Here is a 16023-nt window from a genome sequence, read left to right on the forward strand (position 1 = left end):
CAGTACAGAAGGGGTTCTTTGCGGTGTCTACTAATATTGCCTAACCTTTCCTAGAACTGTCCCCTGCAACATTATCACTTCCTGTCATCCCAAACAGCCCTCAGTAATGCTTTTTACAGGTTCCCATCTCTTCTTCCCTCCCCTCAGACCCCAACACCTTCCATAACAGCATGTTTGAGGTTATTTTAAAAATTAGGTTATTTGAAAACAATTTCTAATTTGGGGACTCACCCATATAAATTTTGAGTATTCACAAAAATATTTACATCACATCTAATCTGTACAAAATTCACCTTATCAGTATTCTTATCAAAATATGTTAAGTTAAAGATATGAATCCAAAAATGTTATTTTGGTCAAAAGACTAGTTTCCAAGGAGTAATATTCCTGAAAACGTGTTCATTTTAACTTTAAAAACCTGCCTTATTTTTTAACCACATACTTGATTTGTGAGAAATTTCTATTTCTACAAGAGGTTTCATTCTCTGTCTTGCATCAGTATGGCCATCATGTTCAGGAAGCTGGGTTTTTTGAGTGGTTGAGTGTGAGGGAGGATTAAAGTAGAATTCTTAGAATCCATCTCTCTACCACTGGGACTTCCCTAGAATCTATCTACCTCTTAGTTTTAGCATTAAGTTATTTCTATATTATTTAAGTAATTGTTGAAAGGATGATAAAACTTTCAAGTAAGCGTCACAAAAGAAGATCCTAGAAACTCATCAGTAGCTAAAACATAAAGCTGCCTGAGGGGCTTCCCTGGTGGCGCAGTGGTTGAGAGTGAGAATGCCTACAATTTGCGAATAAAAACGGGAAGAGATAAAACCCCACAAATAACTTCACCAATATTCTACTTTCACCATTTAACAATGAAAAAGTCCCATTGCTTAAAAATGGTTAGACACCATCAAAACAAATCATTATTTCATTTTATTTGTTGTTTTATTTGCTTTATTTTTCTGCTTTCTACTTCATTCTTTAGTATTTCTGTATTGTAGCTATCAATGCTGGTAATATCTAATAGTTAAATAAAATCAACTTCCTACTATCTATCTGTAAATAGATAAACCATTTTTAGCCTAGGGTGACTAATCTAGAAGACAGTAAAAATAGGTGAAATTATTTCTCCAGTCACAAAGCAAAAACCGAAGAGGAATTTGGTCTTTGAATCTCCATTCAAGACTTGGTTTCCAGAATCATTCTGCCAGTTTTATTTTTTAAGTCAAATAAAATATTTATTCTGTAACTGTCTAATGCATAACCTAAGTACCATATTCAAAAACTTTTGTAGATTATGAATGAACAAAGTGATTAGGGTGATTATGAAACTGCAAAATGAAGAGCATATGCACACACACAAAAATACTATGACTCATTAGGCCAGGAAAATGGTTAAGAGTAATTCTACACTGGGGTGTAAGCTAATAGGATGTGATAGTCATAACTTTCCCTGTGAAATAATACACAAACTATTCACACTTGGGAATATTAAGATAAAACATTCGAGAGAAGTTCAATTTTAAAGGACATCAATTATTCCACCTAAAAAAGAGTAAAACGTGGTGTGCCAAAGGAAGAATTTGAAATTTTTTAAAATTTATTTTTATTTGAATAGAAACTGATTTGAATTAGAGAAATATCAGTAGTTCTATAAAATTTGCTCCAGTAAAATCACTTCAACTTGATAATATTTTAAATCAAACTGCATCAAGTCTGAATATTTTTATCATAATCAAAAAATACATCTTTATTATACTGTCTTGACAGAATAACTGTGAATTTTTTTTAAGTTCAGTCGAATTCAAGGGATGAAAATTTACCAGTTTGAGTCAATAAAGTGAAATCAGGCCACCCAGTGGTTAATACGATGTACTGCATACATGAATATTTTATTCCCAAATCTGCAAATTAGCATCATTATAGTAAGACAAATTCGACTTTATTTGACCATTAATAGCAATAATGAAATAAATACTGAAGGGATTTCTACCTAGCTATCCATAAACAAAAACAATGCGAGAACATTTCTATTTTATTCCATCAGTGTGTGTATATTTTTAAATGAGGAAAGATGATTACAAAAAGAGTTCAAAATAGGAACTATATTAAAGCTAGATGGTACCTTATAGACCACAAAATCCAAACCCCTTATATTAACAGACAAAAAGCAGGGCTATAGAGTTTACTTGCTTTCCCCAAACAATATTGCTAATTACAAAGTTGATTTAAAAATCAGTTCTCCTATTTCAGTATTCTTCACCCACAACACCCATCTCACTAGAAACAACACAATAAAATTGCTTCCTACAACACACATACCACATACCTAAAGAGCTGGCTTTTGTCTTTCCAGTTTAGTATAGTCACCAGTCATCTCAACTGTAAATACCTGAATCTGTTCCTACTTAAACAGGCCTTCTAGCGTCTAAATGACACTTTTTAAAGCTTATTTTTAAGAGTAGAACTGGCGTTTAAAACCTAAAATTAATTACTTAATACATAAATATGGTTAAAAATCAAATACATGTTAATAACAGATATACCAATTTTAGTATTGCCTGTAAATTATGTCATTAAAACCCCCAGTGGGATCTAAAAACTATTTAAAGTCACAACACCAAATAAACCTTTTCCTTTATGTAAATCCAGATCAGAGATACTATAGCTATCTTAAAGATCAAAAGAGCTAACATCCTTTAGTTGTTTAAACCTGAGGTAACATTTTTTACTCCTTTTTTTTTTCAGATCATACAGGAGAGGTTATTACAGGATTTATGCCTGTAGTTTTATGCAAAACTTTTATACAGCGAGTATAGTTTTCAATCAAATACTTAAATGGTTGTATAGTGGAGATTTTAAAGTGACTGAATTATGTCCTTTTTCATTCAACTATAAATTAGGTTCATATTTATTATTAAGATATTTAGTTAAAGGCATGAGACTAGACTTTGCCCAATAGATTATTTATCCTTCAAAACATTTCACATCCTATTATTTTCTAAGATAAATAAGTCATATTTACCTATACAAGAAATATCATTTAGAGCACAAAACACATTCAAGTATGAAGACCCTAAGAAATACACCATTCACAGATGATAATTCCTCATCACATCTTCTACCTGTATACTCCCATAGGGAGTGTAGCTTCACCCCATCACATTTTACTCCAGACTTATGACTCTTTCAATCATTCTGTAATACATTTCAATTAATTTATACAGCTGACAGGAATAAAAGTCAACAGTGCAATTAATGTTTAGATCTCAAAGCTCACAGTATTGTCAATAAAACAACTTATACAGGCAAATTAATCATTAAATCACTTCTTTCTTAGCCTATTATTATGAAGCATATGCAAATTATGGACAGAAAAACTAACTGGAGAAGGCAGGGTTCTGACATTCAAGCATCCATGTCTAACCATAACTAACTGCTAATGACAGAATTAGCCAAGAAACTGTTTCAAATAAGATTAACATCAATACTGATAAGTAGATAATGCCACACATTGAATATAAACTAACTCCTGTTATTGACTTGACAATATCCACTTGTCACCTTGCTTAATGAACGTATATTTAAAAATTCAAAAGAAAAGGCCTAAATCAATACCTCAGTAATTATAGTTACAGGAGATTTTAATATCTATCTTTTCTGAAGACTGAGAAGTCAGTCAGGTCCTTGATGTTCTATAGTAATAATTCTCACCTGGGTGATTCTGGCCCCCAACAGACATTTGGTAATGTCTGGAGACATTTTTGGTCATCACACCTGGGGGAAGTGGGGTGTTACTGGCATCCACCAGGTAGAGGCCAGGGATGCCGCTAGACATTCTACAAAGCACAGGACAGTACCCCTCCCACCCCGCCTTCCCAATACAAAGAATTATCTGATCCAAAATATCAAGTGCCTAGGTTGAAAAGCCTCTTCTAGAGAATGTGTGTGTGTGTGTGTGTGTGTGTGTACGTGTGTGTACATTTGTTCCACCTCAAGAGTTTGATCTATTCTGTAGTTGCTACAAAGTAATAATCTAACAAAGACTTAACTACATTCTATGCTGATTTCTGCAAAAGATACCTTACATGCAGCAGATACTTAATAAATGAAGAGCAACAAACACTATGTGTACTTATTGCCAATTTTTAACAGTAATCTGCAGTGAATGAAGCTAGTACTAAATTTCAACTTGGGAAATACACCTCCAGTTGAGACTTTGAGGCTGTGGATCTAGATACATAAAGCCATTTGGAAATCCTGTCAAACATCTTTTCATGTTTATTTAATAATACTGACAGCTAAAAGGTACTGTAGTTTTTTGTCATCTAAATAATTCCTACACACAATTTAGGAGTAGCTACTATAATGACATAAATAAAAATGAGAAGCGTAAATTCATCCTAGCAAGTTTTCCAAAAAAACATGCCCTACCTTGTTGCAACACTTAGGCACAGTCAGAGCCCAACAGACACACAAAATATTAAGTGACTCAAACACATTGTTTTATTTTAAGATCAAGCTACTGGTGGTAACAGTGTGGCATCTTCCCAGTAGAAGATATTAAAAATACATACATAAAGCTGAGAACATGGGTATGGTAATTACAGTAAACATCAAAAAAGGTCCTTTCTCCTCAGCTATTCCTCAGAGGACTTCCACACCTTTCAAGGGAGCAAAGACGGCAGAGGGGTCCCCACCCAGGTTTATCACAAAGTTCCTATTTTTAACTGGCCCAGTCATTCAGAGAAAAAGCGGCCCTCTGAACACCATTTTCAGGTCGTCCAGGCAGGACACTTCCACTTTCATCTGCGGAGCGTATTCCCTGAAAGCGCACAGACTTACCTGTCAACTCCCACCAAGAAGTGGCTGTGAGCGTTTGGGGGTCTGGATGTGCGCTGTGGGGAAAGTCGACTCAAAAGAGCAACCTGGGCATCTGTTAGTCACTTTCTGAGTCTGAAACACACTGGTCCCCAACTCCACACGTCACGGCTGCGCTAAGGCCAGCGGGCCGAAGCGGCTGTGGAGCAGCGGGAAGAAAACCTCTGCCCCGGCTGGGGAAGGCCTGGTACAGAAGCAGCGGGAAAGGAAAGGGAATCTGAGCCGACACTGTGCCGACGGGCCCGGGCGAAAGGGATGTCACCCACCTGCGCGACCTCTTCGCCATCCTTCAAGTACCGCATAGGCGCGGGCTGGGCGGGGACGCAGTTCAGCCTCCTCCAGCCTCAGGCTAACGCTCCTTCTCCCCGACCCTCCCTCCGCTTCCCTCTCCGAGGTCCCTCTCCGCGGCGACCGAGTGCGAAACGCACGTCCCCGGCAGCGCAGGACAGAAGGACTGAGGCGCGGACCGCGACCCGCCCCCGGTCCGTAGCGCCGCTCCTAGCCCCGGCCCGGCCCGGTCACGGATGCCCCCAACATGTCAGCAGGCGCACTCCCGCCCTCCGCCGGCCCCTCCCGCCACCTCTCAGCCTCCTCGCCGCTGTCCCAGCGCGGCTCCGCCGCGGGCGCCGACCCCCGCCCTCTCCCCGCAGCGAACAGCCCGGCAGGGATCACAGCCTCCTGCAGGGTTTTGTCCGCACCGCCGAATCTCGCGCCCAGCCTCCCTCAAGAGCCGCCGTTTGAATCTGCGCACGCGGCCCCTAATCTTATTGGCTGTGGCGGCCGCACGCGGGGGGACGAGGGCGGGGCGGGGAGAGCGCGCGCGACTGCGGGCGGGGGCTGGGGAGCTGGAAGTCGGGACTGGAACCCGCGGGAGTCGGGGAAGGAGCTGGGAGCCAGGGGGTGGGGCCGCAGGCCAGGCTCGCGGGTCCAGCAGTGACAGGACCCGGAGCGCGCAGAACGCCGCACCCGAGGGGGCGGGACGCCGAGGGCAGCGCGGGGCCTGCTGGGAAAGCGAGTTCCAGGCTCGCGGAGAGGCGTGTCCGGAAGCGGCGGCGGGAGCCCAAACTTCCCGGGGTGAGCGGACGGTGTCCCTGAGGGTTGAGCTGTCCTGCCAGGGCATGTCCCCGCAGCCTTCTCTCGGCCTCAGCTCTTCAGTCCTCGGGTGCATCCCTCCTCACTAGTTAGGAGGCACGGTCTTCGGACTTGAGACAAATCTAACCATAAAATTTGCGCGGCCGTTATTGTTTAAGCAAAACTGCGAGCTATTTTTGCCAAACATTGTAGCTGCTGAACTAGCGAAGACCGTAGCAGGAAACCGAATATCAAGAATGAGCAGGAGTGTGACAGGAGAAAAAGTTTTTAGCTGAACACGTGCTTGGAACTGAAAAGGGAAATAATCCGGGTCGGCGGCTGGTCTCCAAAGTGCTTAATCTCCCCGGCTCTACGGGAAGTAGCTGCTGTGCGCGGTGAAGGAGCCCTGATCCGGGAGAAGAGTGCAGGAAGACCGGAGCGGACTGGGAATTTCGCCCAGATGAATGAGTACGGTCGTCAACAGTAGAAGGTGACCTTCCTTCTCAGGAGAGACAGGAGGACGGGGCAACTGCACTGGAGGAGCTTCTGGCAGTTAAAACTACTCTAGAGGTTTCAAGTCTAATAACTACAAACTGCTCAGTTCAAGTAGCGTTAGAATAGATTAACTACAGTAAGGATTAGAAATGGTAAAGGACACAAATTTGCAAGGTAACATGCTCTACTGCATGGAGCACGAAACCACAGGTTAATATTGTAACAAACTTACATTTTGCTATTTTGAAAGTTTACGCATCAATTTTTGCAAATAAGAGATGCAGGTGCAAATGTGAATTAAGAGGAGCTTGCATGCACTACTTTTAAAACTTAAAACACCTGCCTTTTTATAGTTCCTTTTTCTCAAGGTATGGGTTCTGGGAAGGTAAAACAGCTTTTCTTTCAAATCATTCCTTGCTGTGTTGCTAGTTAACTTTAAAAAAAAAACTAATTTAGAAAGTAATGTCGTTTGAAAACAGTGTTTTCTTTACTCTTGGGTCACACATCACTCCGCTTATTTACATCCTAACAGGAAGCAGAGTTTCTACTATATTTTAGGCTGTAGTCTAAAAGGTATACAGAATACGTTTTTAGAGCTTGAAGAGAGTTGTTTTAGATTTTGACAGCAAACTAAGTCCCTCTCATTTTAGAGATAGAGAAAAACATAATTCCTCAGAAAGATAACATCGCAAATTCATTTAGTTACAAAAAAAAACAAAGTGTGGAATTAAAGTGGTTCACAGTCATTTGAATACACATACTCAAATATAACCTGTGACTTGTGTTTTTTTAATCAAAATATATTTAATAAAGAATTTTAATTCAGAGTATATAAAGAAATCTCAAAACTCAATAATGAGGAAAAAAAAGAAGCAATAAAAAGGGCAAAAGATTAGAGCAGACACTTCACTGAAAAAGATAAGTAGCATGAAAAGATGCTCCACATCATTAATCATTAGAGAAATGCAAAGTAAAACCACAATGAGGTACTACTACACAGCTATTAGAATGGGGGGAGGGGGACTGTAAAAAGTGTTGGCGAAGATGAAGATGCTGAGCAAGTATAACTTTTCATACACTGCCGGTAGGAATGCAGCTGAAACAGCCACTTTGGAAAACAGATGTTTACAGTGGCTTTATTTGTAATCACCAGAAGCTGAAAACAAAGGAACTTTGTCATGCATTTACTCCTCAGCCCCCAAGAGTTAGTTTTGAATAGTCTGTTAATGCTTCTCAAGTCTTTCCACAGAGGTATAGGGGGGAAAACCAAGGGGAGACAGGGGTTGGGGGCAAGTGCTGGAAATTTCTTTGAAAACTCATTTTTTATATTTAAAAATGAGTTTTTAAATTATTTATTTTCTTACTCCAAATCTTTAAATAAATCGCCTCATTGTTATTAAATAAATGAGCAGAAGGTTCACCATGCTCATCTTTCACATGGCTGCACCAGCCTCTTATCCTCCTGCAAAGGCCAAATACTCCAGAGGTTTGCTAACTTAGTTTGAAAAGCTTATGCTGGTTTAATATAGTACCTAATAGACTATAGTTTTCATAGAGCTGTATCAACCATTCCCATAAGTAGATTTTTGTCTGTTCTATTTATTGTTAGATCCTCAGTCCCTAGAATAGTGACACACCCAGATGCTCAATAAATATAACTGTAGAATGAATGGAAAAATATAAATAAATGCATTAAGTAAATATTTATGCTTACAGGGATGCAACAAGTACAAATTAAACCAGATTTGAAACACGATTTTATGACTACTAAGGTAGCAAAATTTTTCTAAATCCTGCCAACAAAGTTTGAATAATTCCTTGATGTTAGTATTGAAACTGGTATAATCCTTTTGGAAAGCAATACCAAGCAAAAGCCGTAAATGTGTGCACAGCCTTTGACAAAAATTTAAAATATAATTCAATACAAGCAGAAAAGATGTGCTTGAGTGCTTATAGTAGTGTATTCCATTAGAACCCCAGTTTGGAAGCATTCACATTTTGAGGCTAGTTTAAATGGTTCATCAGCAGGAAAAAACAATTATATAGCCAATAAATATAGTGTAATATTAAGACAATGCCATTAAATGGCTGTTACACTACTAGGCCCTTCTAGGTGCTTTGCATGCATTAGTCTTTGGTAATAGCCACAACTTCTATAATTGTAACAACCCTATGAGATAGGTACCGTTACTTTCCTCCACTTTATAAATGAGGAAAATTGGGCACAAGGAAATAGCACAAGTATGGTGTGTAAAACTTGTCCCAATATTGATAATGCTAAATAAATACGCCTTGGCAGAATAATGAAACCATATATTATGTATTTGATACGAAAACCAAAATCAGGTTTAGAATGCTACTTTGAATACATAAATGTATGGTCCAACATCTGTCTCCCCACCACCAATATATTTTGCTAATCTGTACATTTAGGGTGCTATTTTAAATTTGATGGGAATTATAAATAGAAACCGTACTAACGTAAGCAGCTATAGAATTCTTAGGTTGGCTTTTAAAGGCAAAAGTAAGGGTGGTTGAACTGCAAGAAAAAAAAATACTGTAAGAGAAAAAAAAATGTTTTAAAGTGTCCCAGTTTCAACCCAATATTCCTTGCTCTACCCTTTTCTGGTAGATAGAATAATGGCACCCCAAATATGTCCACATCCTAATCCCCAGAACCTGTGAATATATTACCTTAATGGCAAAAGGAACTTTGTAGATGTGATTAAATAAGGATCTTGACAAGGGGAGTTTGGAATATCTAGGTGGACCCGATGTAATCACAAGGGTCCTTAAGAGTGGAAGATGGAAGCAGAAGAGTCTGAGGAGATTGAAGATGCTATGATGTTAGCTTTGAAAATGAAGGAAGGGGTCATGGGCCAAGGAATGCAGGCAGCCTTTAGGAACTAGAAAGTCAAGGAAACCGATTCTCCCCTAGAGCCTCCAGAAAGGAACACAGCCCTGCTGACACCTTGACCTTAGTTCAAGGACATCCCGTTTGCACTTCTGACATCCAGAACCTTAGAATAATAACTTTGTATTTTTTTAAATTGTATTTATTTTTGGCTGCATTGGGTCTCCGTTGCTGCGCGCGGGCTTTCTCTAGTTGCGGCGAGTGGGGGCTACTCGTCCTTGTGGTGCACGGGCTTCTCATCGCGGTGGCTTCTCTTGTTGCGGAGCACGGGCTCTAGGCGCGCGGGCTTCAGCAGTTACGGTTCGCGGGCTCTAGAGCACAGGCTCAGTACTTGTGGCGCACGGGCTTAGTTGCTCCACGACGTGGGATCTTCCCGGACCAGGGATCGAACCCGTGTTCCCCACAATGGCACGTGGATTCTTAACCACTGCGCCACCAGGGAAGTCCCCTTTGTGTTGTTTTAAGCCACTAAATTTGTGGTAATTTGTTACAGCAGCAGTAATACAATAATAGGAAGAGGAAACTAATATATCTTCTCTGAAATTTTCAACACTTTTGGCCTATCATAATAAAAATAGTGCTTTCTCTTCAAAAAAGAAATCTTTCATCGTGTTCAAAATTTAGCCCTTACAGCAAATGAGCCTACTAGCTGAAGGCTTTAAACAAAGGATAGGAACTCCAAGTTAAGGGAGAGGGTACTCAGGGCATTGAAAAAGAGAGAGAATTTACCGGCATATCACAAAATCCTTAAGGCAGAGCTATCACTGATCTGTGGGAAACATGACATCTGCCAAGATATGAATGTGTGTGCTTGTCCTCTTAAATCCTAAATTTTCTACCTCTACTCTCAATTTTATCGCCTCCCACTGTATCAGGGACAATAATCTATCTTGGCTTTATTTCAGCCTCCTCTTCTCCTCTGGTCTAGCACATCCAGGCAGTCCCAAAGGGAACAGTGAATTTGGGAAATTTTAGGGGAATTTCTGGTTATTGAAGGTCCTTACTGCCATTTAGAGTGACAGGCCTAGGAACATAAGACTCTCGCAGTGCCTGAGACTCCTACACAAGGAAGAATTATGTTGAGTTCCATTCAAAGTTCAACCAGACAGTAAGTGAAAAGCCTGGTGATAATTATTTTAGCCTAGAACCAACTCCTTTTTACTTATAAACAGAAGTACACAAGTATTGGGGGATTTTTTACTGTTTTGAAATACACTGAATATTTCCAGAAACACAAGTACTATATAAACCGGGGGAAGATTGTATTTTATTTTATTCAGACTTAAGCAAGAGTTGTTTACCTATTTTAGAAAATCACACCACTGAAGGTATTAAGACACTCAAGATTGTAAGTTGCTAATACAGCCCACTGATATCTGTATTTGTAGCTATTGAGTTCATGGTGAGTCTACGTATGTATCAGTTGGATTAGTTGTGCTTGAGAGGGGTTTTATTATAAATCTCTTCTGTTTCTCCTCATATTATAGGTAGAGCATTAAATTTTCTTTAAAAAAATTATAAGTTATCTATGTATTTTATTTTAGTAGAGTATAGGGACTAGAATATATTGTTATAAAAAGGGGATATTGGCTCCAGTAAGGTTGAAAATATTGATCTAAATATTATCTAAAATTATCTAAAATCCACCCATCCTTCCCTTAACCCTGTATCTGCAGTATTCTGTTCTTCCCTTTCAAACTTTTTTTTTTTGGCTCAAACTTCTTAAAAGTTGTCTTGACTTCACTATCCAATTAGTCTTCAGTCCTTTCACAATCTAACCTTTACCACCATCATGCCATTGAAATTGTGGCTATAAAACCAATGGACACTTGAAGAAGGAAATCAATTTCGCCTGAACTTTCTACAGCATTTGACATCATTACTCCCTTTTGTTTGAAACTTCCATCCCTTGTTTTCTGTGACATCACCTCCATGATTTCCATCCCTCAGACTCCTCCACTAGTCTCTGTTCTGCCTGCTCCTTAAAAGTTGGCATTCCCCCAAATTGCATCTTTAGCGCTCTTCTCACTTTACACTTCATCCACTCCTGTGATTTCAGTCATATCCTATGATTCACAGATCTTTACTTCCAATCCCCACCCCTCTCCTGAACTCCATCTCTCTCCATCTGGAAGCACTAAACACCCAAAATTCAACACGTCCAAAAATGGGATTCACTTCCTACCCACCAATGTGTAATTACTCCTGCATCCAATTCCAATTTAGTAGCACCACCATCTAGCCTCTCACATCACAACCTGAGAGTCTGGATTGACTCTTTTACTCTCCATTATCCTCTTCGCTCCATCCCCACTGCCAGTGGATCAGTTCAAGCTCCCATCTTTCATCTCTTATCTGGTTACAGCAAGTCTTTAACTGATCTCTCGTCCCAATCCAGTATATCCTCCACTTGGCCACCTGTGGGATCTTTTAAAACATAAATCTGTTTAAATTACAATATCTGCCTTGGGAAAGCTCCAACTTCTAGTCGGCGTCTCAGAAAAAAAAAAAGTCCTTCTCATTTTGACATTTAAGATCACCTCAGCTGTTTATTAGCTTAGTCAAACTATACTTTAAAGCAATTATGGCTACAGAACATATTTTGAATATATAAACCTTGATAACATAGAAGTAATAGTATAGCTAATAAAAGGAAGTAGAATGGAAAGATAAGGCACATGATAAAGTATAGAAATGTTAATTTCCTCATTTTATATAATGGAGAGTTAAGAGGTAATGTCTAAAGTTGATGGCTCAATAAACAGATGCTTTATTCAATACATTATATAAAGTTATAAAGAAAACCTAAAAAGAGCAATGGGACTCAGCCTTCATAATGGAGGAATCAAATACTGTCTAAAGTTGATAAATCAAGAGATGAGGGGCTTCCCTAGTGGCTCAGTGGTTAAGAATCCGCCTGCCAATGCAGAGGACACGGGTTCGAGGCCTGGTCCAGAAAGATCCCACATGCCGTGGAGCAACTAATCCCGTGCACCACAACTACTAAGCCTGCGTGCCACAACTACTGAAGCCCGCGTGCCTAGAGCCCATGCTCCGCAACAAGAAAAGCCACTGCAATTGAGAAGCCTGCGCACCGCGACCTGCGACGAAGAGTAGCCCCCGCTCACGGCAACTAGAGAAAGCCCGCGTGCAGCAACGAAGACCCAACGCAGCCAAAAATTTAAAAAATACATTTATTTAAAAAAATTTTTTTAAAAAGAGATGAGACCTGTAAACATCTTACTTAAGTTATAGAGGTAGCCACCAAAAGAGAAATGGTTGATTTAGCAACTGAGATGGGGGAGCTGGGTGTTTTTCTGTAGTTTAAAAAAATTTTTTTTAACCATGTACATGCATTGCCTTGAGAATAACTTTTTAAAAGGAAAACAATTAAGTCCAATTTCAAGGAAAACGTTTACAGATTACTTCTTTTTCAGATTTTGGTTTAAGTTTTCTAATGACTGTACCAAAAATAAATTTAAGTTTACTTAAATTGTTAAGTTTACTATACAAAAGAAAAAGCCAAATCACTTGCTATAAGAAAGATAAAATGATAATCTTAACTTGAAAAGCAATATTGTAAGCACAACTTAAGATATACATTGGTTACTAGCCACTTGGAGAGTAATACTGCTTAATGGAAACCAAGAAGGTGACAGATACTGGGACAGGGCCATGAGAAGCTAGAAGAAGAAATGGAACCATCTTTCTATAATCCTGGTAATGTTAAGTCAGAAAAATTGAGGGCTTCCAGCTTCTAATTTGATTCTTGCTTTACTATTTTGTTTACATTTTTGTTATGCATCTAATTTATACCGATCATATTCAGTAGCAGAGACACCTATAATCTCATGTTTCTGAAGTGGTTTCGTACACTGAATTTAGAATCTCAATCTCTGTTACAATTTGTTTCCCTTTCCTTATTAACCCTATTTGCACAAGCTTTCTCAAACTTTTTCATCCTTATCCATTCAACTGGATGGGGTCTAAAGTATGGCAAACATAAGCATCCAACTTAATTTTGCTTGATGGACTGACTTAAGTAAATAAAACATTTTTGGAAGTGCTGTATCTTGCAATTTGATTTTTTTTTTTTTTTTTTTAATGGTACGCTGGCCTCTCACTGCTGTGGCCTCTCCCGTTGCGGAGCACAGGCTCCGGATGCAAAAGCTCAGCATCCATGGCTCACGGGCCCAGCCGCTCCACGGCATGTGGGATCTTCCCGGACCAGGGCACGAACCCATGTACCCTGCATCGGCAGGTGGACTCTCAACCACTGCGCCACCAAGGAAGCCTGCAATTTGATTTTTAAACATCCTATTAATTCTTTAGGTCTCAGCTAACACATCACCTCTTGGGACGCTTTCTCTAACCACTAGCAGGTCAGGGTAGTTCCTCCTGTAGTGTCATCCCACACCACTCAGTATTCCCCCTAGATTTGCACTTGCTTATTTAAATGTCTCTCTTCTTCACTAAAAATATAAGCATAACAAAGGCAGGTAAGAAATGTCTTTCTCATATATATATATATATATGTATATATATATACATATATATATATATATATATATATCACTGTGCTGTACACCTAACACAACATTGTAAATCAGCTATGCTTCAATTTAAAAAAAAAGATGTATGTGACCACCAAATTTTACTTCTTTGCTAAATTACGAATGTAGCACTGAGGTTAAGAGCACAGTGTATGGAGTCATAAACATCTAGGTTTAAATCCCAGCTCTGCCATTAACTTCAGGACCTTGGGTAAACTACCTTACCTACCTGAGCCTGTTTCCTGAAAGATGAATAAAATTATGGTACTCAACCACAAAGAGCTGTTTTGAGGATTAAACTAATTGTTTCATGTTGTGTTTTGCCTATTGCCTGGATATATGGAAAGAGTCACTAAATGATAGTTATTATGCTCGTGTTCACTGCTTGTCTCCATTATTGCGATGTAAACTCTAAGAGCCACGTGGAAGTTGTCTCACTTAGAACAGTTTCCCCAGTTCCTAGAACAGAAGCTTGGCATTTGATCAGTGCTTAATAAAATGTTTTAAATGAATGAAGGATTCAAGTATAATATGTTGGTCCCATAAGCCAAATAAGTATGAGGTATATCTCATACTGCACGTTTCTTTTTTTTTTTTTGCTTTTTTAAAAATGTTATCCATTTTATACATATTAGTGTATACATGTCAATCCCAATCTTCCAATTCATCCCACCACCACCACCACCCCACCCCCCGCTTACCCCCCTGGGTGTCCATACATTTGTTCTCTGCATCTGTGTCTCTATTTCTGCCTTGCAAACCAGCTCATCTGTACCATTTTTCTAGATTCCACATACATGTGTTAATATACAGTATTTGTTTTTCTCTTTCTTACTTCACTCTGCATGAGTCTCTAGGTCCATCCATGTCTCTACAAATGACCCAATTTCGTTCCTTTTTATGGCTGAGTAATATTCCATTGTATATATGTACCACATCTTCTTTATCCATTCATCTGTCAATGGGCACTTAGGTTGCTTCCATGTCCTGGCTATTGTAAATAATGCTGCAATGAACATTGGGGTGCATGTATCTTTTTGAATTATGGTTTTCTTAGGGTATATGCCCAGTAGTGGGATTTCTGGGTCATATGGTAGTTCTATTTTTAGTTTTTTAAGGAACCTCCATACTGTTCTCCATAGTGGCCGTATCAATTTACATTCCCACCAACATGTACATGTTTCTTTCTATACATATAACTGACAAACAGCAATAATCCCCCCAGATTCTCACACTATCAGTTTTTAGATAAAGAATTATGTGGTATGATAAATGAACCAAAGGCAGGTTCAGTTCCAAAGAAGAAAGAGTACAAATTTGAAGAGCACGTAAGTTTTTCACCTGAGTATACCATATACAGTTTAGAAAATCAATTAAAGACTTACTTCAATTTTTCTATATACATTTTTAATGATTAGAAACAATCAACTATGCAGTCAGAATTGCAGTTACTGTGGTCTGAAAAAGCCAGTCAATAAAAATAAAATCCATACTGAACTGTCATAAGTAGGATGTTTGTCTTAGTCACTGAAGTTTTTGAGAGCTCCAAACTATGTAGTATGTGACCAGTGACATGCATGTACAAGACCTCAAGTCCAAGTTTGGGACAAGTGCAGCCAAATCACAAAGCAAAGCTAATTATGTTTAGTCATCTTGGGGCTCATACCAATGCCGTTTTTCCCATCAGCACTATGCCTTCAGCAAGTGAGACCACAATGACGTGGTCAGCAGAACAAAAGGGTAACAACTGTAAAACAAGTTTATAGTAGAAATGGAGGTCTTGAAAGGCTCGTGACTTGCCTTAGGTCACAGAATAAGTTAGTCACAGAGCAGAGACTGTCAGTTCTCCAGATTTTCAATGTTGCATGTGATCATAAATCTCTTGCATAAACACTTGGACACATAACCAATCCGTTTTTAGCTCATTAATTATATACCACAAATAAAGCGAGTTTTAACATAAACTATTCAAATAATGTACGCCCTATGTAAGATTTGTCCTACTTAAATGGCAACTGAGCTCTACTGAGTTATTTTGATGTATAAATAACAATAATAGCAAACATTTTAGTGTTTACTATATGTCAGGCACTGTTCTAACCATTTGATATGTGT

The 16023-nt window shown here is 39.1% G+C and overlaps 1 protein-coding gene across 2 annotated transcripts in view; it reads right to left on the bottom strand.

Annotated features, from left to right (window-relative positions):
* MYBL1 (MYB proto-oncogene like 1) overlaps window positions 1-5215 on the bottom strand; it is a 31252-nt gene extending 26037 nt beyond the window's left edge. The window contains exon 1 of one of the 2 annotated variants that reach the window (XM_065895028.1): window positions 5142-5215. In XM_065895028.1, coding sequence (XP_065751100.1) covers window positions 5142-5161 — 20 coding nt within the window. In that variant the 5' untranslated portion in view covers window positions 5162-5215. The remainder of the gene's footprint in view (window positions 1-5141) is intronic. The other variant, XM_065895029.1, reaches the window with a different exon arrangement.
* Window positions 5216-16023: the final 10808 nt, after the last annotated feature.

The sequence above is a fragment of the Phocoena phocoena genome, chromosome 17 (assembly GCF_963924675.1).
Source record: "Phocoena phocoena chromosome 17, mPhoPho1.1, whole genome shotgun sequence".
In the NCBI taxonomy this organism is placed as follows: Eukaryota; Metazoa; Chordata; class Mammalia; order Artiodactyla; family Phocoenidae; genus Phocoena; species Phocoena phocoena.